This window comes from Sarcophilus harrisii, chromosome 1 (genome assembly GCF_902635505.1).
Source record: "Sarcophilus harrisii chromosome 1, mSarHar1.11, whole genome shotgun sequence".
Classification (NCBI taxonomy): Eukaryota; Metazoa; Chordata; class Mammalia; order Dasyuromorphia; family Dasyuridae; genus Sarcophilus; species Sarcophilus harrisii.
Genome location: NC_045426.1, coordinates 564,846,006 through 564,869,218, shown reverse-complemented (window position 1 = coordinate 564,869,218; position 23,213 = coordinate 564,846,006). Strand labels below are relative to the sequence as shown.

Here is a 23,213-nt window from a genome sequence, read left to right as displayed (position 1 = left end):
TAATGTAAAAAGATTGAAGGGAAGCAAAAACTGGGAAAACATCTTCACAGTTAAAGGTTCTGATAAAGGCCTCATTTCCAAAATATATGAAACGCTCAATTTATAAGAAACCAAGCCATTCTCCAATTGACAAATGGTCAAAGGAATGAACAGACAATTTTCAGATATGAAATTGAAATTATTACCCTATATGAAAAGGTGTTTCCTCATTATTAATCAAGAAATGGAAATTAAGACAACCTGAGATACCACTAACACACCTGTAATTTAAGTGACAGGAAAAATAATGATGATTGTTGGAGGGGATTGGGAAAACTGGGAATGATACATTGTTGGTGGAGCTGTGAATGAATCCAACCATTCTGGAGAGAATCTGGAATTATGCCCAAAAAGTTATCAAACTGTGGCCTTTGATCCAGCAGTGTTTCTACTGGGCTTTACTAAAGAAGGGAAAGGGACCAGTATGTGCCAAAAATGTTTGTGGCAGCCCTGTTTGTGTTAAACTAAAACTGAGTGGATGCCCATCAATTGGAGAATGGTTGGGTAAATTGTGGTTATGAATGTTATGGAAATTTATTGTTATGAAAAATGACCAGCAGGATGAATACAGAGGTTGGAAAAACATGAACATCATTCCGCTAATGAAATGAGCAGAACCAAAGAATCATATAAATAACGATGATACTGTATGAAGATGTACTCTGATGGAAGTGGATTTCTTTGACAAAGAGACCTAATTCAGTTTTAGTTGACTGATGGACAAGAGCTACACCCAAAGAAAAACACTGGGAAATGAATGTAAATTTTGTTTTGTTTTCTTCCCGGGTTATTTTTTACCTTCTGAATCCAATTTCCTTGCAACAAGAAAACTGTTTGGATTGCCACATACATTGTATCTAGGATATTAGGACATATTAACATATATAGGACTGCTTGCCATCTAGGGGGGTGGAGGGGGGAGGAAAAATCGGAACAGAAGTGAGTACAAGGGATAATGTTGTAAAAAAACCCTGGCATGGATTCTGTCAATAAAAAGTTACTATAATAATAATAAAAAAAAATTTACTAGTCAAAACAGGTGGTAAGATGCCTTGCTTAGTAACATGTTTGTATGTTTTTTAAACTTTCACAATAGGCTTTTCCCTTCAAGAGTCATTTCTATGTGACTTCTGTTGTTAAATTATATTCATAGGTAAATGACATTATGGAGTTTGCTTAGAGTTTTCTTGTCAGCAAAGAAAGTCAAGGGAGCTTAATTCAATCATGGTACATGTCTGACCTCTTGTGGTTGTAACTATGAAGCACAGATGAATGTTAAACTTTGATGAGAAGCCATCAGAATCAAATATTAAAATTATACAGCCTTAAATGCTAAAAGGCTGAATGCTTAGTGTATGGCGAAGTACTGTTTGAGGTACAAAGAAGATTTTATGTTGTATTATTCTTCTAAAGATCTATGCCTTGCAAGGGAATAAACGAACATGAATTTAAAATTGACAGGTTTCTATAAATGCAGATTACACCCACCTAGAGCACTGAAATCACCAGCAGACCCCACCACTTGAAAGCCTTTCCTCCACTCCAGTGGTTGGCCCCCCCAAATAAGGATGTCAAAGCTTCCTTTCCTTATTTTCAAATACTATGAAAAGAGACTACTGTGGTAGAACTAGGATGAGCCCTCATGTGGTCAGGGGCAAGCATATAGCATATATTATTGAGGCCCCAGAAATAGTTCAGACATACAAAAACATAAGTAACTGGGGTTGGGGGAAAGCTATTTCTACCCAGGAATTGGATATCCCCAAATGGGGCAGTGCCCCAGGTGCTTCCTACAGTTCTTTCTACTGTATCTTGTCACCCTACACCACCAGATGATACCTCCAGCTGTCCATCCAGGCCCTTCTTTTTCCATCTTCTCTACAGCTGTGCTGTTTTTGAGGCTTCCAGAGATTAAGTTCTGAGGAATTTAAACCTCTCAGGTTTGGAACCTTTATCCTGCACCCCAGCTGTTCTGATTAGAGTGCAAACTCTCACAGCCCACTTTAATTAGCCTGCCCCAGATGATTGAACTATTACACTATCAGAAGATGCATCCAATAGTCCTCCCCATAGTCTTTTTGACACGTGCCAAATACCTACTCCTTTTGTTCTGTGAATTGTAATCAAATCACTACCAATATTACTTCTAGAAACAGCCTGTCAATCTATAACTTCTTTATAGCTATATAGGTCCACCTCACTCTCCCAGATTTGTGGCTCTCTGGCCATCACTGGCAGGAACAGTCTTGTATTTGTAGTTCTAATACTTCACATATAGTGAAGTGTTTTATAAATGTTTTTCTTTTTTATTCATTTACTATTAGACCTGATAATTTGATTGATTTTCACAATATTATTTTTCAGCTCCCATATTGCAGTACTGACAATAAGACTGTTGCAAGTTCCTTAGGAGCAGAACCTGCTTTCTATGTCTATTTCTTTCAGAGACATCATTTTTAATTGAAAGTAACATATTAAATTTATTGTATGCTTTTTCTTTTTAATTTTCATTAATTTTTAACAATACAAAAGACAAAAAGGAACATTTCCATGTACATGGTACAATATTAGATTTAATATAAAATTATCAATTTCTAGTTTGATTTGGTTTTTTTGAAAAACTATGCAATAAATAATACATATCATTTTCAAAGCTACCTTACTTTTCTGCACTTTCTTCTAAGTTTTCTTTTGTATTCCCATCCCCTGCCCTAGAGAAAGCTATTAGATATCTATGTACATACATATGTTTATATGTATGTACATATGTAAAACCATAATAGACATACTTCTATTTATGTTTTCTCTGGATGTGGATAGCATCTTCCTTCATAAGCCCTTTGTACTTTGAATATTTATAACATTTAAAATCCTTCAAAAAAATTTAATCCTTCAAAGTGGTTCTTAGAACAATATTGCTAGTTCTATGTACAATGTTCTCTTGGATCTGCTCATTTCACTCTTCACTATTTCATGCAAGTATTTTCATGTTTTCCTAAAATCAACCAGCTCATCATTTTTTATAGCACAATAGTATTCAATCATAATCATGTGACAACTTGTCCATTTTAAAATTTACAGGTATCCCTGAAATTTCCAATTCTTATAAAGGGAGTGGTTATAAGTATTTTAGTACATATAAATTATTTTCCCTTTCCCTTAATCACCTTGGGAAACAGCCTTAATAGTGGGATTGCTGAATCAAAGGGCAGACATAGTTTCATTTTTTCCCCAAATTAGTCAAAGAAACAACAAAAGGGAAAACCCACACATAAAAAAAACACCCAACAAAAAAACCAACAAAAAGTACAAATAGGTTTGTTTCAATCTGCATTCGGACTCCATGGTTCTTTCTTTGGATATGGATAGAATTTTCTATCATGAATCTTTTAGAGTTGTCTTAGATCATTATATTGCTAAGAGATATGGCAATCATAGATTTATCATCACATAGTGGTGGTGTTACTGTATACAGTGTGTTCCTGGTTCTGTTCACGTCACTCAACATCACTTTATGGAAAGCTTTCCAATTTTTTCTGAAAGCTGACTAGCCATCACTTCTTGTAGCACAACACTATTCAATTACATTTATATATCAAAACTTATTCAGCCATTCCCCAATTGATAAGCATTCCCCCAATTTCCAACTCTTTGCCACCACAAAGAAAACCCCTATATTTTTGCACATGTGGGTCCTTTTCCCTTTTTCATGTCTTTGGGATACAGACTCAATCGTAGTATTGCTGATCAAAATCTGATTGCCTGTGAAGACAGTGTTAGCACCCTGGATACTTTAAAATCAGCTCGCTTGTCCTCCTCCACTCCTTTTATCCCTCCTCCCAATCTCCCAATACACCAACTGATGGAGCCAGCACAGAATGGTGGGGCAGGCCATTTTCCAAGCAAATGCCAATCGAGTATTGTCCAATTGGTAATTAGCCTTAAGTGCTTCCTTGTCTGAACCTCAGTGCATGAACTGGAGAGTTTCAGCCCTTTACAATTGCCCATTGGGCATAGTAGACAGTTTTATCTTTGGGTATAATTCCAAATTGTTCTTCAAGATAGTTGGATCAGTTCACAGTCCCACCAACAGTTAGTGTCCTAACTTTTCCACATCCTAGAGAAATTATATTTTAATGGAGAAAACATTAGATTTGGAGTTGCATAACTTAGATTTAAATCCTTGTTCTTTGCCTTTCCCATGCTGGTCACTCTTTTAAACCTTAATTTCCTTATTTTTAAAACTGGAGATAATTATAACAAAAACTCCATTATGGCATTTTTAAGATTTATAAAATGCTTTCCTACAATATGAGATGGAAAATGTAAATATTCTAAACGAAGGCTCTGAGAGCTTGTAACTTGCCTCTCCTTTCCCTTCCCTCCACTTCCCTTTAAACCCCAACAATACAAATACCCCCATCTCTGTTAGCAGACTGAAACTGAATTTCACTGAACCAAGCCTTTTCTTTTATAATTCATGACTCAGAGGCTTTTTTGAGGACTGAATGAGATAATGGATATAAAACATTTTGAAAACTTTTAAAGTTCTCAATAAATATATGTGATTATTATAAACTATGGGCAATGGCTGCAACTATCATCAAAGAATGGGTTCTGGCCATTTCATGTTACACAAAGCTCAAAAATTTCTCATTGGTAGTTAGATACTACTCAAATTTGATATTGAAATCTAAAATAAAGAGCAATCATTTTCATTCTTCAGCTCCTCATAACCATCTATTTCCATTTGGTTAACCCAGATAGTGCTCTATATTTTAATTTTGCTTCTTTAAAGAAACACGAATTCTAAGTGAAGAATAAAATTACAAATAAAAACTTTAATGCTCAAGAAAAAAGTTTTTGGTAACTCTAGCCATTGCCTTTTCCTGAACCTATAAACAATCAACAATATAATATTTATTGATTAAGTTTCAATTTGTAAGGAGAATCCCCGTTTGCTAAATTTCATCGTAAATAGGCAAGGATTCTGATTTATTCACAGATGAATGTTGGCTTACTCTCTGTTTCCTAAATTATGGTCAACTTCCACACAAATTTTTTACAGTACACACCACATTGAAGGTATCAAGTTTCTACTTTTGAGTTGGATATCATTTTACCAGAACATCCTTATATGGCTGTCAGCACTATTCTATTCAGATACAGAAATAGCATAAGTAAATCATTTTCACTTTATTTTCAATGGTAGAAAGCTAGATATCCAACCTGTAATCTTATCAGCTATCATATATGCACAAAAAGCACATTACAAAATTCTCTCTCACAGATTATTTTATTAGATACTCATTAAAATTTTGTGAGGTAGGCAATACAAATACAGTATTATCCTGAGAAAACTGAGACAACTTAAATATCTTGTCTAAGGGAACACAGTTCTTAAGTGCAGTTGTTATTTGTTTTTCAATTAGATTGCACTTTGGGATCTCCTTGGCAAAAATAATTGGAGTGGTTTTTCATTTCCTTTTCCATCTCATTTTAGAGCTGAAGAACCCAAGCAAACAAAGTTAAGTGAGTTCCCCAAAGTTACACAGATGAGTCTTCCCGACTCTAGGCCTAGAGCTCTAGTATCACCTAGCTGCCCCACATTAAGAGACAGAATTAATACTCAAACCCACATCCCTGGATTCAAATTCATGCTCTTTGCCTAGTGCCACACTACTTTTCTATCCTCATTCCTGATTATTAAAAAACTTCTGAGAAAGACCCAACTATTATAGTAAGATACGTTTTAGCTATCTGGAATCTTCAAATGTCAGCTTGGGGGAGAGCAGGGGTATTAGAATTCAGAAACTGCTAAAAAAAAAAAAAAAATTTGAAAAGATAACTGATAAAGACAAGTGAATTTGTAAGCAATGATGGACTGGAGATGTCCTGAGCCACAACTATGTGGGGAAACCACTCCTCAACATGCCCCTTGAATCCCAAGACTAGAGATTGCTGAGAGTTTTCATCTATAGGAAGATCATTTTCTCTCCTTTCTTGAGCTGACTTTATCTCACTCCAACTGAAGAACTCATTTACTCTGATATACAGGTATCTTAATTTCAGATATCCAATTTTAAAAATTAAAAAGTGGTTATTAATTAGGAGGCAAGCATTTAAGATGTGAAGCAGAACATCCTAAGACTTGTCAAACCTAAGAACTTTTTGCCTCACTATTAATATTATCATGAAATATATTGTTCATGAATCAGGGCTCCTCAAACTTTTTAAATAGGGGGCCAGTTCACTGTCCCTCAGACTATTGGAGGGCCAGACTATAGTAAAAACAAAAACTTTGTTTTGTGGGCCTTTAAATATAGAAACTTCATAACCCGGGGTGAGGGAGATAAATGTCCTCAGTTGTTGTATCTGGCCCGCAGGCCTTAGTTTGAGGACCCTTGTATCATGATACATCCAGGAAACCCAGTGTTGCTGTAATTATTGAAGAGCATGAAAAGTATATTGAAAAGCATGTTAAGTATCAAAGGGTATGTGTTGGAGAATAAGGTGTTTGATAGAAGCTTAGAAAAATCGAAAGGGGCTGGGTCATGAAGGGCTTTGAATGCCAGAGGACTTTATATTTGGTCCTGGAGATAATAGGAAATCCCTGGAGTTTATTGATGTGGGGCAGGGGAGGGGAGAGGGGCACAGAAAGACAGGATCAAACCTTTGCCTTAAGATAATCACTTTGATGACTGAATGGAGGATGGATTGGAGTGAGTGAACTTTGGAGCAGTTAGATCCACTTGCAGGCTATTGCAGTGGTCCACGGATGTGATATAGAAAATCTGCATCAGAGTGGTAGCCACATCAGAGTACAGGAATTCTACTCCAGAGATGGTACAAAGCTGTAATCATACCAATAAGAGGGTATTATAATGTGTCGGTTCAGATTGTCTATTAAAATCTTCATCTGTGCAAAAATCTACTATCAGAAACATAATAGTAGAAAGCAAAGGGAGACACAGCTAATATAATGATAGAAAGAGAGATACAAGAGTAAAATCCTCTTCTTGGGTTTAAGAAGGCCTGAATGAATATAGAATAGAAATGGGTTGAGAAATGGGGCTGGAGAATTCACGAGGGGAAAAAAAAAAGAGAGACATTTACCTATCAAACTACAAGCTCAATCAATAGGTGATATTCACCACCCATTCCCCCTTCAATTACTCACAAAGTTGCTTTTTTGGAATACAAATGTAAAAACCATTGACAGTATGTGCCTCTGCATTTTTCTTGCAAGAGCAACAGATGCTTACTGAGGGTTTTGCTAAATTCTAGGTCCACTTCTATACAACATCAGTTACTTGATCTACAGATTTTATAAGCCTGGACAAAACTTTCCCCCAAATCAGTCTAGTTTAGCATATAATCTACTCGAAGCTGTGCCATAAGATGGCCACAATTGTGAAAAACCTTGAAACAGCATCACTTGTGCAGTTTATATCAAGCCATGTTTCAAAGTCCTTTCTCTCCATAAGGTTATAGAAAAATTTTCCTGAGGACACTCTCCAGGACCTGGGGCCTCAGGATAGGCGCATGGCCTTTGGGCACCTGGTACAGAGGAAATTCCTAACTTCAGAATGAGTTGGACTCAATTTATAAGGTTCCTCTGTCTTGAAGATTTTCTCTGGGTCTATTTATCATCTTTAAAACTCAGTGATTATCCTAAATGATCTCTGAAGACCCATACAAAATTCTATGACGTGATAAATCATCTCTTGTCTCAACCAAGCTGTCTTACCTTCCATCAGTTATTAACATCTTCCAGTGAACAATATTTAAATTTCATCTATGTTTTAGAGTTGCATGTTGGGAAAAGAGACCCACTGAAAAAATATTTTCATATAAATTTAAAACTGAGGAATTAGATCTCCCTTGACCTAGTCAATTTACTATGTAGTACATTTCACTATTTCTTTCAATCTTTCCCAGTTATCATAATTAACATTAATTCAATAAGAGCAGCTACCAGATATGTCCCAACTAAACTACCCAGTGGTAGTAGATGAATGCTTTTTCAAACTGGGGAGGAGTCCACTAACCAAAATTCCAAAAATATGTCCGTTACTCTTTAGGACTTGACATATATTGACAGAATCCATAAGAATAGAGGCAACTGGGAATTTCTAGACCAAAGAAAATTGAGTATTTTCATAGTTTCACATATTTGGATACATCTATTGCCACAGCATATTGCCTACTCTGGCTTTTATCCTTATCATCAAAGGAATACAGGAAATCTTGGATTGCATACTCCAGGGAAAGCCAGGTTCTGAAAGGTGAGCTTTCACTGTATCTTGTTCAGTTATCTAGAACTTTTTAGCTCTTCCTTTTAAGTAGTCTTCCTCTATCAGAATGTTAACTCCCTGAGGGCATATACTGTCTTGTTTGATGGTAATGCCAGGGCTTGGAATTTTTGCATTAATTTTGCAGTCTGCACAGTTTGCATTAATTAATATTGCATCTATTTATGATGTCATATTTAATATTTGGGAGGGGAAAATATCACTAACTTCATGGTTCTCTCGTGAAAACTTTACCCTCCACCAAATATCCAGAACACAATATGCAGGATTCATGCACAATTCCAAACCCTTCCTCTAAAAGTGAGCGATTTCTACCCATCACAAATTCCTACCACTGTTATCAATCATGATGTTCACCATGTCTGTAAGAGAGCATTTGGTACTCACTTCCTGACTCTCCATGCTTCTTCCATCAGAAGGACATAAGGTCTGTTTGTTAAATGAATAGGCTTCAGTTTGTCTCCTCATCAAGATTGCATTATATTGTTATCTTTCATTTCTGGAGGCCTATGATTCCCCTAAAACAAGTGTTGAAGTCCAAACATCAATAAACCCTAAAACTAAGATCTACAAAAGTGAGCAAGGTTGAAAAACACCATCTTCTGGGCTCTACAATTGATGAGGTTTAGATTTGGGGTACTCGAATGAAATTAGGATTTCTGGTGGTCAGGGAGGTATGTGAGGTCTAGTGGCGGCACAAGGGTCCCCTGTTAAGGAATTTACAGATGCGAAAACCTAGATTGATAAAAGAGGTTTATTATGGGGATTGGAAGTAAGGTTAAAGTCTATTAAGGAAATAGCTAAGGAGAAAGAGAGGGCACTGGAAACAGTATTTCAGTGGGCAGAGAGTCCTTGGGGTGCCAGGCATGGTGCTGGCATGTTTGGAACCTTTGCAAATCGAGGGTTTTAGTTTGGTTCCTTTTATAATCAGAGATTTAGCTAAAGGGGCCGGTGGGTGGAGTCCCAAGTTGGCTCAGATCCAGTGGCAGCTGGGACAAGCCCAGATCTCCTATTGGAATTTAAAGGGGTGCTTTTGACCAGGATTTGTGAATCAAAGGTACAGGCTTCCTGAACTGATACTGTATCAGCCAGGAGGGGCTGGGAATAATCTGCCCAAATCAATCTGAAAGGATCTCAAATCAGTTTCTTAAAGGGACCACAACCAACTTCACAATCTCTTTACTCTGCTTGGCCTTAGCATTTGTCACAGCTTTTAATCAGTAAACAAACATTACAATCAAAGTCCCACCTCTAGTTGTATCATTTATGAGTCCATTAAAAGGGAAAATAAAGATTCAAGAATACTTTGAAATAGCTTTATTGGTTCATAAGACCTTTCCATATAAAAAAAAATACTTAAACACTATGTGGTATTAAATTGTAAATTTTTTTTTCTTAACAGTTAAATTTACCCAGAATATACACTTTTAAAAAAGGAAAACAACTATAATACTACTGAACTGAATTACAAAATGAATTTGCAACTTAAAATACTCTGACAAAATAGCTAACTCCTTACTGACACACTCATTCATTGCACATTGCTGCCAGTTATTTTCCTTAGCATTGCTTTGCAGAGTACAAATGAATAGCACTTCAAGGTCAGGCATTTGGTCACAGAAGTAATTCTGCCTCCCATTGAAGGATTTAAAATCCTGGCACACATCTGTTGATAATTTAACCATCCCTTACCCTCCCACCCTCCTGAACAGGCAATAAACTAAAAACAAAACAAAACAAAACAAAAAAAAAACAGGGGCTCTTCCTTCTCAACCCTCCCTAGAAAAACACCATACCTTTTACTTATATCACACTTTAAAGTTCAGCATCGTTTTTGCTTAAAGAAGTCTATTCCTCTTAATTCTTCAGGCAGATATTCCTGTTCCACAGGATCCTTGTAGGAAGGGTTGTATTTGTAGCCTTTGCCATAGCCCAAGTCCTTCATGAGCCTGGTGGGTGCATTTCTCAGGTGCATTGGGACAGGTGGGAGAGGACCCTGGTGGTTTCTCAAGCAGGCTTTGACATTGTTGTAGGCATTGTACACTTCAATAGACTTTGGGGCTCTGGCAAAATAAACCACACATTGTGCTAGAAGGACCTATGCAGAAGGACAACACAGAAGAGGAATGTCATGATTTATGTTTAGGTTACTTTAAAATACACAGTTAAGTGGTACAGTGGATAAAGTATGGGACCCGGAGCCAGGAATCTCAAAGTTCAAATCCGATCTCAAACACTTACTAGCTATATGATGTTAAGCAAGTCATTTAACCCTATTTGCCTCCTCATCTGTAAAATGAGCTGACGATGGAAATGGCAATTTCCCTATATAATTTCCCACAAAAATCCCAAATGGCATCACAAAGAGTTAGACACAACTAAAAACAAACAATAACAAACAACAACAACAACAACAAAAAAAAAACACAATTCTAGAACTAATGTTCTTCATTTTTGGACAGCTAAGGTGGTGTCGTGGACAGAGTGCTGGGCCTGAAATTGGAAAACTCATCTGAATTCAAATCTGGCCCCTGACACTAGCTGTGTGAAGCTGGGCAATTCACTTAAATGTTTACCTCAGTTTCCTCATCTATAAAATGAGTTGGAGAATATCTCTGAGATCTATATCTTCAATATCTTTGAGAATAAAATCCCAAATGGCATCACGAAAGTCACACATAGTTAACTGACTAAAAAACAACAGACTAGTAATATATGTTTTTCAAAATCTATTAACTACATTATCACAAAATTCCTTTCATCAGAATTGATGTGATATTATCCCCCCTTTTAAAAAAATAAATTAATGGAAAACCAAAATCCAAGTGACTTAGTAAGACTACACATAGCAAAGAGGAAAATAGAGAATTTATATTCATATCCAGGAAGGAAAAGAACATAAAACAATTGAATTAACTAACTTTCATAAAGTTCAACTGATGTATCATACCTCACATTCTGGCATCCCTATGAAATGACAGCCTTGGTAAGCAGCCACTGCTTGGGTCAATGCAGAAGGATCTGCCAGGCCTGTAACACCCAAACCAACAAAGAGAAAGTTAGTAAAATCACAAGTTTATTGTTTGAGAGTCTATTTATATCCCAGACATTTAGGGTCTAATACACTAATACTAATATAGGGTCTTTGTCTTTTTCTCTATTGAAGACAAAATACAGAATAAGAGTGTTTTATGAAAACAAACATCTCCCAAATTAACTTATGTGCATTTATCAAACTCCCTGTGCACTTTCTTCCTACATATTTATTCCATTTATTGAATACTTGTAGGCCTGTTACGTGAAATTTACTTTTTACTGTTTGTGCTAAATCTTACAGCCAAATTTTTACAGATTAACCTCCAAATATAACATATTCAGTAAATTGGTAACTAATGGGATGAATAGAACCACAAGAATAGCCAAATTTGAGAAGAATCTCACCAGTAACAGCTTGCTAAGAACACAGCTAAGATAGCTTTTCTGAGTCTGATCTGTCAAGTAATTGGGATTCTGTATTTCTATTCTGCTTTATAGCAATCCAATTCAATCCAACAAACATTTATTGTGTTACCTACAAGTTTACGTGTGGCTTACTCCCTGTCCCTTGGGATTTGTATTCCAGAATACAAATCCACAAATATTTAATGGGCACCTATACTCTAAAGAGCTGCAGATGTTACTGGATTAACAAATACAAAATAAATGTACTTTACCACAAAATGAATGCTTGTCATTTAAAAATCACCCCAACTTTCTCCTCCCTCATGACAACACAATGATCCAAAGTTTTCTGCTAAAAATTGCTTGAGGGTTGAAGATATCAAGAAGAAATGCTTCCAGACAGCTGTGGGTCCATCCCATCATACTCACCTATGTCTTCACTAGCAAATCTCACCAGTCTCCTGGCTACATACAGCGGGTCCTCACCACCTTCAAGCATCCGGGCAAGCCAGTAGAGTGAAGCATTCTGGTCTGAGCCACGCATGGATTTATGAAGTGCGGAGATACAGTTATAATGTTCTTCTCCTGGACATTAGAAGAAAAAACCCATGAAAGATAAGGAAGGGAGAAGGTAAACCACAAGGCTCACAAGAGGATAAACAAATCCACAAATAAATATCAACTGGCTGATTACCATGCTTTTGGTAACAGTAAGCTAATGAGAACAGCTTACGGAAAACAGACAGCTGTTCTCTTAAGGGAGAGTGCATACTTAAGACTGTATCCTGTTTAAATGGGCAAGATGGTGCAAATTGGTGTGGCACCAATGTGCTTCAGGTCATGTGACCTCTTAGAGGGTCTACTTCTTTGATAATTGCTGCAATTCTCAATCTTACCTTCTATTCTCACTCAGGGAAGTTGGATGCAATGGGAATTTGGAGAATACACTCTTCTGGAAAGGTATCCTTGAAAAGGGGCAACAACAGATTTGCTGACATCCACTATTTCTATCTGGAGGTAAGGGACAATTGATTTTAATACTGATTATTACTGTATGGCTAAAGGAAAAGCTAATCCTAAAATTACAAATGTGTGTGGCTGCCTTGGTTATTTAGAATTAATGATCAGGATGGGAATCAGAGTGGTAAGAGTTGTGCTGCTCATGTGTTCTTTAAAATGGAGGGAACTGAGGACAACTAGAACACCAGCCCTGTAAAACACCAGGACACTTGACATAAATTACTAGCTCTGAGACCCTGGGCCAATCATTTAAACTCTGAGTGTTCCACTAAAAAAAGAAGGGTATAAGTGAGTAGGGGAGAAGAGAAGGAAAAGAGAGGCAATAGATATTCACTTGTGATGGGAGCTCCAATACAAAAGATTTCATTTACTCCAAGCGTTATGAAAACATCTTCTAGTTTTCTATTCTAAGCATGGTACACCAAGGAAAAATGACTTTGAAGTCAGAGAAGCTGGGTTCAAATCTAGACTCTTCCCATTTACTACTGACTCTGGGCAAGTAATTTAGTTTCTCTGGACCTTCATTTTTTAATTTCTAAAATAGAAGAGTTGCATTAAAGGATGTTTAAGATGCTTTCAGCCCTAAATCTGTGAATATCTGCAGAAAGAATAATGGAAAATACCACCACCACAACTATATACAGCTTTAAGACTTACATACACTATATTTATAAATCTGATATTGTGGAAGCATATAGCACTAAGGCCTCCATTATATTATAAAAACAATAAGAAATAATTTATCAGTGTCTTTTATAGCAGAAACAGAGTCCCTGGTGCTTTATGTTTCAACAGCCTAAGACTATTTTTTCTAAGATCTATAAACATTCGTAAAATACATCCTGGGAAAAGAAGGATAAGCCACAGACCAATAGGAACTTAGAGCTAACTATGAAAGCTGTAGCAGAAAGGCTGTGGAATTTATAAAGCATTCCCATTTTATATTGTATTATCCTGATTGTGCATGCAGAAGGGTGTTCCACAGCACTGCCCGCGGGAGAATGCAGCCAGCTATTTTTAAGAGTGTTAAGAGTGTGATCCTTTCAAGAGAGACACCTGGCATGCTCCCATCATGAGGCCAGCACAAACAATGTGCCTGTGTTCTCCTTCCCATAGCATATGAGCCCCAAGAACAAATCCCAGCAGCTGAACTCCCTGGTAAGGAGATACTTAAGTCTTTTTTGGTTAAATAAAAGAGCCCTCAATAAGATACTGGCTCTATCAAAAAGAAAAGCAGTCAGACTAATGGGGGGCGGGGGGGGGGGGGAGGGGAGGAAGAGAAAGGGGAGAAGAGAGACGGAGACAGAGAGGACAAACGAACTCAGTGCCTCTGATTTCAGAGCACAGCTAAAGCAAGTAAAAAAGTTTCTACACAACTATCAGATTACTGTTAACAGTCCAAGATGATCACTCTTCCCAGGTGGAACTGGACTTTGCTAATTCCAGGGTTTACGATCTGAGCAACAAGGAGAGTTGTGGGGAAAGTCAATATCCTAGGTTTATTAATTCAAGTGGCTGTCACGCTTTCTCCAGGCTATCAACCCAGCACCTCATGCTCTGTGCTGTTCATTCCAAAAAATACAGCATTACCAAAATCTCCTTGTAAAGACTAGTGGGTCAAGGAGACAGAGTGATGTAGAGGAGAGAGAGTAGCATCCACACAGAATTTGATCCTTCCTCCTCATGCAGGCAGCTATGATGTGCTCCAAGTCTTCTATTCACTAAGCTAAAGATGCTCAGTTCTTTCGACCAAGCTTTGTATGTCAGGAGCTCAGTGCCCTCCACGTATGTTACTTCTCCTCTGGGCAATCTCCAGCTTATCAAGTCTTTCTCAAGAGCTCCAGGCTCCAGAACTGAGCTCACAATGTCTGAGGAGGCCTGAGAAGGGCAGAGGAAAGCATACTGCATGTGTCTCCTCTTCTTCATAGTATTGAGCCCCAGTAACAGATACCAGCAGATGACCTCCCTGGTAAGGAGATACTTAATCACTTCACTCTAACTCTAAGCTGTGTCCCTCCTTAATTGGCCCCCAAGCACATTAAGTTTCTCTGGCTGCCACATGATATACTACTGACTCATATTGAGCTTGTGGTCCCCTGAAACTCCTCCATGACATGCGTAAGTAGCGGAACAAGAATAGAGTACGAGGGTTTGTTTGGGGCTTACTCTTCTAGGCGACAAGTATGCCACTGACCATTAAAGTATTGTTTCCTATCTTGAAATTTCAACCAGAAGTTGAAACAAACTCAGGTCTGTCCCCTTTCAATCCATTATGAGTTCTATGAGCAAGAAAGAGCCAACTCTTCACTTACTGCCTCTCTTGTAATACTCAAGATCCACACTGGTTCTGACTTAAGGACCTGAGCTAGTTGAACTTCTCATACACTGCATCTCAACAGTAAGTATGTTGGTTTAAAAACAAAGAAGGAAAAATCAACAACACTCGAAAAGAACCAATTAAAATCTCTATCCTGGTGTTGACAGTCTACAAGTAAAGGGTATCTCAAAAGCAGTTTTTTACACTTTCCTAAGTGCCACCTTCAAATCTTTCCCCTTAGTTTATAGAATAAAGGTTGTCAGAGGTCAATGTTCCATTAATTCTAGCAGCTTCTTGTCTTGTCTTTCATAATGTTCCAAGCTCAACTACACCCATGGCCCTGTCTGAGGCACTCTAGTACTCTGCATGGTGCTTATTATGTGAACATGTAATTTATGAGGGAGTGGAAAGGAAAATGAAGTCTAAGAGGAGGCAATTGGAGAATATTATAGAGGGTTTTGGAAATATGGAAATGTTTTGTATGATTTCATATGTATAACATCACATTGCTTGCTTTCTCAATGAGTAGGGAAGGGATGGGAATAAGGAAAGTCTAGAACTCAAAATTCTTTTTTTAAATAGCAAAAATGATTTATTTTCAATTGAAAAATATTATAAAAAAAGGACTTTGTGAAAGCGTGTGCAATATTTAGGGATATCTATTCTTCAAAATGTTGAGCCTTTAGATTTAGTCAATTTTGGTCTTAGTCCCAAGCCTGCCAAATCTAATACAGGAATAAATGGAAAGTGGTTCCCAAAGAGTATGGTTTCCCGGGTTATTGTGTGGATCTTGTGGGGGTGGAAATCCTAAGATCAGAGCCTCCCAATATCCTGGAGGAATTGTTTTTCCTCTCAGGAAATGGTGCCCTGGGAGAATGAATCAGAAGGCAATAAGAAAGGGATGCTTGAACATCATGACAAACAGAGAGGGGAACAACTCCACTCTGGTGCGATGTGATTCACCAGCACAGTCAGGAATAAAAAAGGACTTTCATAACCCTGAGACTGGGGGTAAGAAGAGAAAAAGAGAAGGGAAGAACTCCAAAGGCATGGTGGTATCTATCTATAGCTAAGAAGAGATTTTGTTGGGTAAAAGGAAAATAAAATTCTGGTAAGCTTCTTCAGTCTGAGATTTTTTGACAGTCTTTTGGGGGGTGGGTATATATGGTGGCCTGATCAGTCAAAAATTACCTAAACAATTAGCATTCTCCTTTGTAGTCTAGGACAGCTGCCTCTGACCTGCCCTAGTTCACATTAGCATCAGTAATCGTGACTTAATCGTACTTTTTATCTAAATGTTCTTAATGTGCTCTTAACTCCAGTTAAACCCTACCACAGCGTCTCCCATCAGGAAAGGCAAACATAGGCCGAAATACTTACATCACATAACCAAGGTCAAACGATGAGTCAAGACAAGATACCAGGAATCTCAAATGCACTTTCTGTTCCTGGTTCTAACCACTACTCAGCACTCCCTCCAAACAACATTCAGTAATATCTTGTAGAAAGCTGGGATGTTCAGATCATATGATATATCGGGACACTGAATTATCAGCTTCCTTTTCTGGCAGAGCTAACAGAAATGTAGAAAACCTGATGTGCATTCATGGCAGTATTACTTGTCTTACAGACATTAAACACCAGAAGACCAGTCTAAGCTGGTCCCTATCATCTACCTACCTTTCTTTGTTTAAAACAAAAACAAAAACAAAAACAAAAACAAAACACCAGAAATGTGCCCTATTTATGACAGATAATGCTGCCAAGTCACGAATTTCATTAAGGGCTGGTATCAGATTTTCTATTTGTAAATGCACTTATATGTAAACCTCTTGACAAGTGTAAACCACAAAATTCGTTTCTTTAAAAAGCTTTTCTAAAAATAAAAGCATCAGGACCCAATTAAATTGAATGGGGGTGGGAGAAGCTTTAGTCTTGTTATTTGCAAAGATATAAACAATAAAAGTTTGTATTCACCAGCAATAAAAGGGATTAAAAACAAAGAAGTTTCTTCTCATGCTCAGTACTACTCTAATCACCACATATGAGAACCTAACTACTTAGTATAGAGAGATCCAACAGATTTGGTGGCTAAAAAAAGTCTGGCTGTGGAGTCAAGAAAGTTCATGTCTCACCAAGATAGATAGATACACACTAGCTAGCTGGATGATTACATGCAAGTCAACCAATCTTCTAGTGACCCTAGCAAAATCTCTAAGGCTATAACAGAGAAGAAAATCCAAATGATGAATGTGACATAAAGGAAGGGAATTTTCCTATTAGAAATTCATTATACTAATTATATTAAAAAGTCCAGGACATCTTTGCTCCTTCCCCTTCTACCTACCACCCCAAAAGGTTCTTGGGTAATGCTCTATACTAAATGTGCCCTTAAAGATATTTAACTAAATGATAACTATAGTGATCTATAACTAAAATTGAAAAACTAATTATTCTAGAGAACAAATGTGAAATTGTACATTTCTAACAGATATCTTCTAAACTGCAATAGGGCTGCTCAGTTTTGTGTCCTTATTATCTTTGTCCAAAGTAGTTGAGTTGAGAGAAATGTTTCAAACCAGATTTCATTCACTTTGAGGAACTATTCCTCTTTCCTAATTGCTGAAATACTACAAGGAATATCTTGTATAATTAAGACATAGTTGAAAGTTAGGAATCTGGAAGTTTTGCTGTTTGTGAGTCATTCTGAGTTTCAATTTCAGTAATTTCAAGAATATTGTCTCAACAACTCACCTGCTCGGTCATATAAAATGTGGGATCGCTGCAGGCCTTCCTTCACATCATTTTCTGTGATTAAAACTCCTTCACCAGAATAATTTTGTACACTCTTCTTACAAAATGGTTTTCTTGAGCCTAGCTTGGCCTGGACCGCCAACTGAAGTCCATTCAGTCCAGTTCTGGCATCTCCATCACAGAGATAAGCTAGAGTATTGACAGCTTTGTCCTCTATGTATACAGGGGGCCTGCAATAAAATTAGTGACTAATTATCATCATGCTCATATATATATTTTCATTTCATACCATCTTGGAAATCTTTCTTCCTAACAAAGTTATCATAAAATTCATTGGATTTCCACTCACTTGGGTTGTGGGGTTCACTGCATAAGCACAATGACATATGTAAAAGATGCACTGGGTGACATGCAATAGAATCTCCTTCATAAAGCAGAGACAATGCAGGTTTTATGTGTTTGAGGGTATGACCCTCTAGATATTAGATTTAGAAGAGAATTTAGAGATCATTTTGCACAATCTTCTAATCTGATAGACAAGGACCCTAAGGTTCAAGGACATGGGTTTCCTGATTAGCCAGTCCAGTCCCCTTCCGGATCTATAATATATTAATGAAATAACAGCCTAGAGTTAGGTTCTTTAAAACAGAGTTTTACCTGTAGGAAACAGTAAAAAGAATGTTGCACTGAGAGTGAGGAGACCTAGTTTCTAACAGTGAGACACTTTAGCTACAGAAACCCAAGCAAACCACATAGCTACTCTTGATCTCCCCTGAAAAAGAAATGGAACTGTATGTTCTCCAAGGTTCTATCTGACCTCTACAAATTCTGAGATTCTACTGAAAATAACACCAACAATCCATTCATGCAATTTTGACTGACAGATGAAGCCATGTCTAGGGATCCCTTCTCAAAATGCTTTTAAATGTGTAACATAGAATAAATTGAATCAAAAAGGAAATCAATTATACTGAAATACAGCTATCAAAATATTTAAAGAATAAATGTATAAACCCCTAATTAAGACCTCCAATGCTAGCAGGTCAAAGTTTTTCCCTGAATTCTGAAGTTTGGAATCCTGTCCAAAGTGAAAAAATTTCATTGCTCCAAAGTAATCACATTTTTCACTTCAATTTTTAAGTGTATAAACAAATGCAAGTGAATATGATAGTCCATGAAGAAATATAAAAACAGAGAAATACAGTGTTTTAGGTCAGCAGCTTAATCAATGAGAAAAATTCATTCTATGACTCCACTTTATATTTGGAATTTAGATCTTTCTTTCCTTTCAGAGTAAATATCTGAACAAAGCCCAAGGAAGTCACATAGAAATAAAGGTGTCATAAGCACCAAAAAACTGACAGTAACACCGTTTTTTATAGAGGCAAAAAACTATAAACAAAGTAAATGCCCATCCAAATTGTGGTAAATAATGAAATATTACTGTGCTGCAAGAAATAATGAATATGAAGAATATAGAGAAGCATGATTAGACTCCTATGAATTGATAAAAGGAAGTAAGCAAAGCCAGGACAACATATACAACACAATGACATAGCAACATAACATGAAAAGAATATAAACAATTGAAAATAAATGCTATGAAGAAAAAAAAATGTACTTCTTTCCCTTCTCTGTAAAAGTGGGGTACCATGCATGTGAAAAACTTCTAAAGGGCACATTTGGTTAATGTGTTGGTTGTGGCAAATGTTTTCCCCTCCCCCCATTTTAATAAAGGGACAGGTTGAGGAGGAAAGAGATATATTGAGAAACAAAAGTAACATTAAAAACAAAATAAATAATTATTATTAAAAAATAAAGCTTTTCACCATCTGGCACAAAAAAATTAACCACAAAAGACCTGGACTTCCTTAGTGTGGAATATTCCATATGAAACCTCTGTCCACTAACATATAGCAGCCTCTTACTCATTTAGAGAATTGGGAAATAGAAGGGGTTAAGAGACCAAACAATTAGTAAGTAACTCCAATTCCACCACTCTTACAAGGGTTCTAGCACTCTGCCATTCAAGCAACTTTATTTTTTTAAACGTAAACATAATTTTTGCCACTTTTATTCTAGTCAACTAAGAATGGCCATATAGAGGTGACCTCTACCCACTATCAGTATGGCCTCAGAGTTAGAAAAACTTTTGTTTAAGCCCCACCCCTAATACAGGCTATCTGCTTCTTCCTAGAAAAGTCAGCAGTTCTCTTAAGACTAAGTTGCAGAGCAGGTGTAGATTTGTAATGGCAGAGGTTCAGGATATTACCTCATGGGGAGTGGGGAGTTTAAAATCACAGGTCAAGTCCAAAAAAGATAAACATTTCAAAAATCTTTTTGGCCTTTAAAAAATGCTATATGCATTCTCAATCAAAAAAGAAAAAAGGAAGGCAGCTGGATGGTGCAGTGGATAGAGTACCAGCCCTGAAGTCAGGAGGACCTGAGTTCAAATCTGATCTGAGACACTCAATACTTCCTAGCTGTGTGAGATTGGGTAAAATCACTTAACCCCAATTGTCTCAGTAAAAAAAAAAACCAAACAAAGAAAGAAAAAAGGAACTGGACAATGATCATGATGAATTTGAATCACTGCCCTGATGTTGCTGGTTGCATATTTGCAAAGTAACTAAATAAAAAAAACAATTTAATAACTTACACTATGACATTTTCTCTCTGAGACAGACCCTTATTAATAGAAGTCATGGTTACTGCCCCAGAGCTTTATTCAAAATGAGTTCTCAAAAATATCTATTAATAATGTCAAGTGAAGCAACACTAAAAAACCAAAATTAAGACCCTACCCTTGACAAGGAGTCGCCGTCAACTCCTGAAGATATAATGCATCTAAAGAAAAATAGTTAAGCATAAAAAACACATGACATAAAACATGAGTGAGGCTGAAACATATGGAACATTGTATCCTGGCAATACCTCTCTGCTGTGTAACCATTAGCTTTCTCAATTATAAAAGTAAGGGCTGGCTGATGACCTTGAGGATTTTTCCCAACTCACATCTACAAACCTATTTAAGTACATTACAACACTCATCATTTATTACAAGCTTCTTTGTGCACAGCACTTTTCTAGGCACTAGAGGAGATTGAAAAATTTGATACAACAATTCTGGCCCTGAGCTTAGAGTCTATTAGAGTCAATGGTACAACGGAAAATAATAACTATAGTACAAAAATCACACATGATTAAGCACTAGGTGAAGTCCAAATGGATCATCATAGAAGGCAGAGATGAAGTTTCATGGAGAGGTTGCATCTAAGTTAGACTTTAAAAGATGAGATGAAAGTAAACAAGTGGGAATAAGATGTGTAAAGGAAGAAGAGAACATTTTAGGTGTGAGGAAAAGCATGGAGATAGTAAAGTATGGAACAAGTATAAGACATGATGAATATCCAATTTAAGTAGAATATAAATTATAAGGAAGAAAACAGTATGGAATAAGCATGGAAAGACAGGAGGGCATCAGATGTGGAGGGCCTGCAATGCCAGAATATAAAAATTTGTACTGCATTTGCTATTATTTCTATCACTGAAATATTAATGCAGATACCATAATTCTAACTTAGTTCATTCCTTTAACAAAGCCAAGGTTTTCAATCCTGCTGATTTTTGAATCTTCCATCATCTGGCTTAATTACTCTCCCATTTGTAACAAATGTCATGTGCAACAATGGCAAGAGGTTGCAATACTACAACTTCAATAGCAAACTCTTTCTCCTTCCATGTTTCAATGTCGATCAACAAACAGCGGAAGAGAATACTCACATCAGACACTGAGTGCCACTCAACTGGCATTTTTCAAAGATTGGGGGTCGATTCCTCACCCAAAATGTGCTACCACAGTTTCTGAAAGATAATTTTTAAAAGAATGATAGATACTGAATATGAGGCAAAAGGAAATCTTTGCTTTAAGGATCAGAATTAGATATTGCACAGTAAGAACACAAGCTAATAGAAAAAGGCATGAGAAAGCTGGAAATATAGTAGGTTGTCTTCTGACTGGGTGAAGAATGAACCAAGTGATATATGAATGCAACAGAAAAGGACTATGCTGTAAGAAATGATGAGAATGAAGAACTAAAAGAAACTTAAAAGACTTTATGAAATAGTGGAGAACAAAGCAAGCAGATCCAGGAAAACAATGTACACAATGCTATAATAATGTAAATAAAAACATCACTAAAAAAAGGCAACTGTACTCAAGATTAAAAGCAATAAACAACCAATATAGCTTGTAGGAAGAAAAGGAACATACCTCTGTGTGTGTGTGTGTGCATGTGTATGCGTGTGTGTGTGCTTGTGCACGCGCGCAGAGCCAAAAGAACTATATAAGTCAAAGTCTGTACGTGTGGCCAGGAGGTTTTGCTTACCATTGTTACAATGAAGAGTTCTAAATATGTGGAAGAATTATCAGAAAATGATTATGATGGAAAAAAAATTAAAAGGCATCAATAGTTTAAAAAAAAAACCCCAAAAAACACACATATAATCTACACATTCTCTATTACTGGAAAAAGATAGTCACTGAGGTCAGATAACTTAAGACATGATTTAAATCCACTAGTGGCAAAATTGATTTCCACTCTTAACCCCTCCCTAACTCTTAATGAAAAGAAGCAATAAAATGGCCAGAAAAGGAAAAAAAGGGCAAAAAAAGGAGCCTTGATAATGCTCAAATTGAATTAGTATTTAACTCATCAAGAGTTATGTTTGTTGACTCTAAATTTGCAATAGGCTGAATTACAAATTAGGAAATGGACTGAATATGTCTTTTACTTTTTTTCAAAAAACAAGTTCCTAAGTAAAAAAGCAAATAGGAGTGTCTATTAAAGCTGTAACAAAAGGCCTGCTTATTTTCTTAGCACTCACTATGTTTCTTGTTCAGTCACTTTAGTTGTGCCGACTCTTTGTGAACCATTTGGGATATTCTTGGCAAAGATACTAGAGTAGTTTGCCATTTCCTTCTCTAGAGCACTCACTATGCTCCTCCACAATAAAAAGAATCGTACAGCCAGCCAATCCATATTTAAAAAGGCAATCCGTAAAACTTTTTATAGCCTCAAATCAAGTTTTACTAAATATATGATTGTCCCTCTCTCTCATCATCACCTTCTCTTAAATTTAGAATCTAATAGTTAATTGCTTGATGTCGTGAGGGGTTAAATAAATATAAAACTAGAGTCACTGTGTTTGAGGCAGAAATTGAACTCAGGTTATTCTAACTCCAACATATAATTCAAACTAAAAAAGGGGGAGAGGAGGTTCTTTGTATCTTTTATTGAAAAAGAGAAAATATGTACATATATGTG

General features: G+C 36.7%; 2 protein-coding genes across 4 annotated transcripts in view; one reads left to right on the top strand and one right to left on the bottom strand.

The window, feature by feature from the left end:
• Window positions 1-23,213, top strand: part of MYLK4 (myosin light chain kinase family member 4) — a 199,686-nt gene that overhangs the window by 21,753 nt on the left and 154,720 nt on the right. The window contains exon 2 of one of the 2 annotated variants that reach the window (XM_031946947.1): window positions 12,709-12,812. The gene's annotated coding sequence lies outside the window, so the exon portion shown is untranslated. Of the gene's footprint in view, window positions 1-12,386; window positions 12,813-23,213 lie in introns of those variants that run through there. The other variant, XM_023496378.2, reaches the window with a different exon arrangement.
• WRNIP1 (WRN helicase interacting protein 1) overlaps window positions 9,657-23,213 on the bottom strand; it is a 29,158-nt gene continuing 15,601 nt past the window's right edge. Inside the window, exons 4-8 of one of the 2 annotated variants that reach the window (XM_031946946.1) lie at window positions 21,670-21,750; window positions 17,887-18,116; window positions 12,225-12,380; window positions 11,305-11,384; window positions 9,657-10,452 (exon numbers count right to left, since the gene is read on the bottom strand). In XM_031946946.1, the coding sequence (XP_031802806.1) occupies window positions 10,177-10,452; window positions 11,305-11,384; window positions 12,225-12,380; window positions 17,887-18,116; window positions 21,670-21,750 (823 nt within the window). In that variant the 3' untranslated portion in view covers window positions 9,657-10,176. The remainder of the gene's footprint in view (window positions 10,453-11,304; window positions 11,385-12,224; window positions 12,381-17,886; window positions 18,117-21,669; window positions 21,751-23,213) is intronic. The other variant, XM_003760232.4, reaches the window with a different exon arrangement.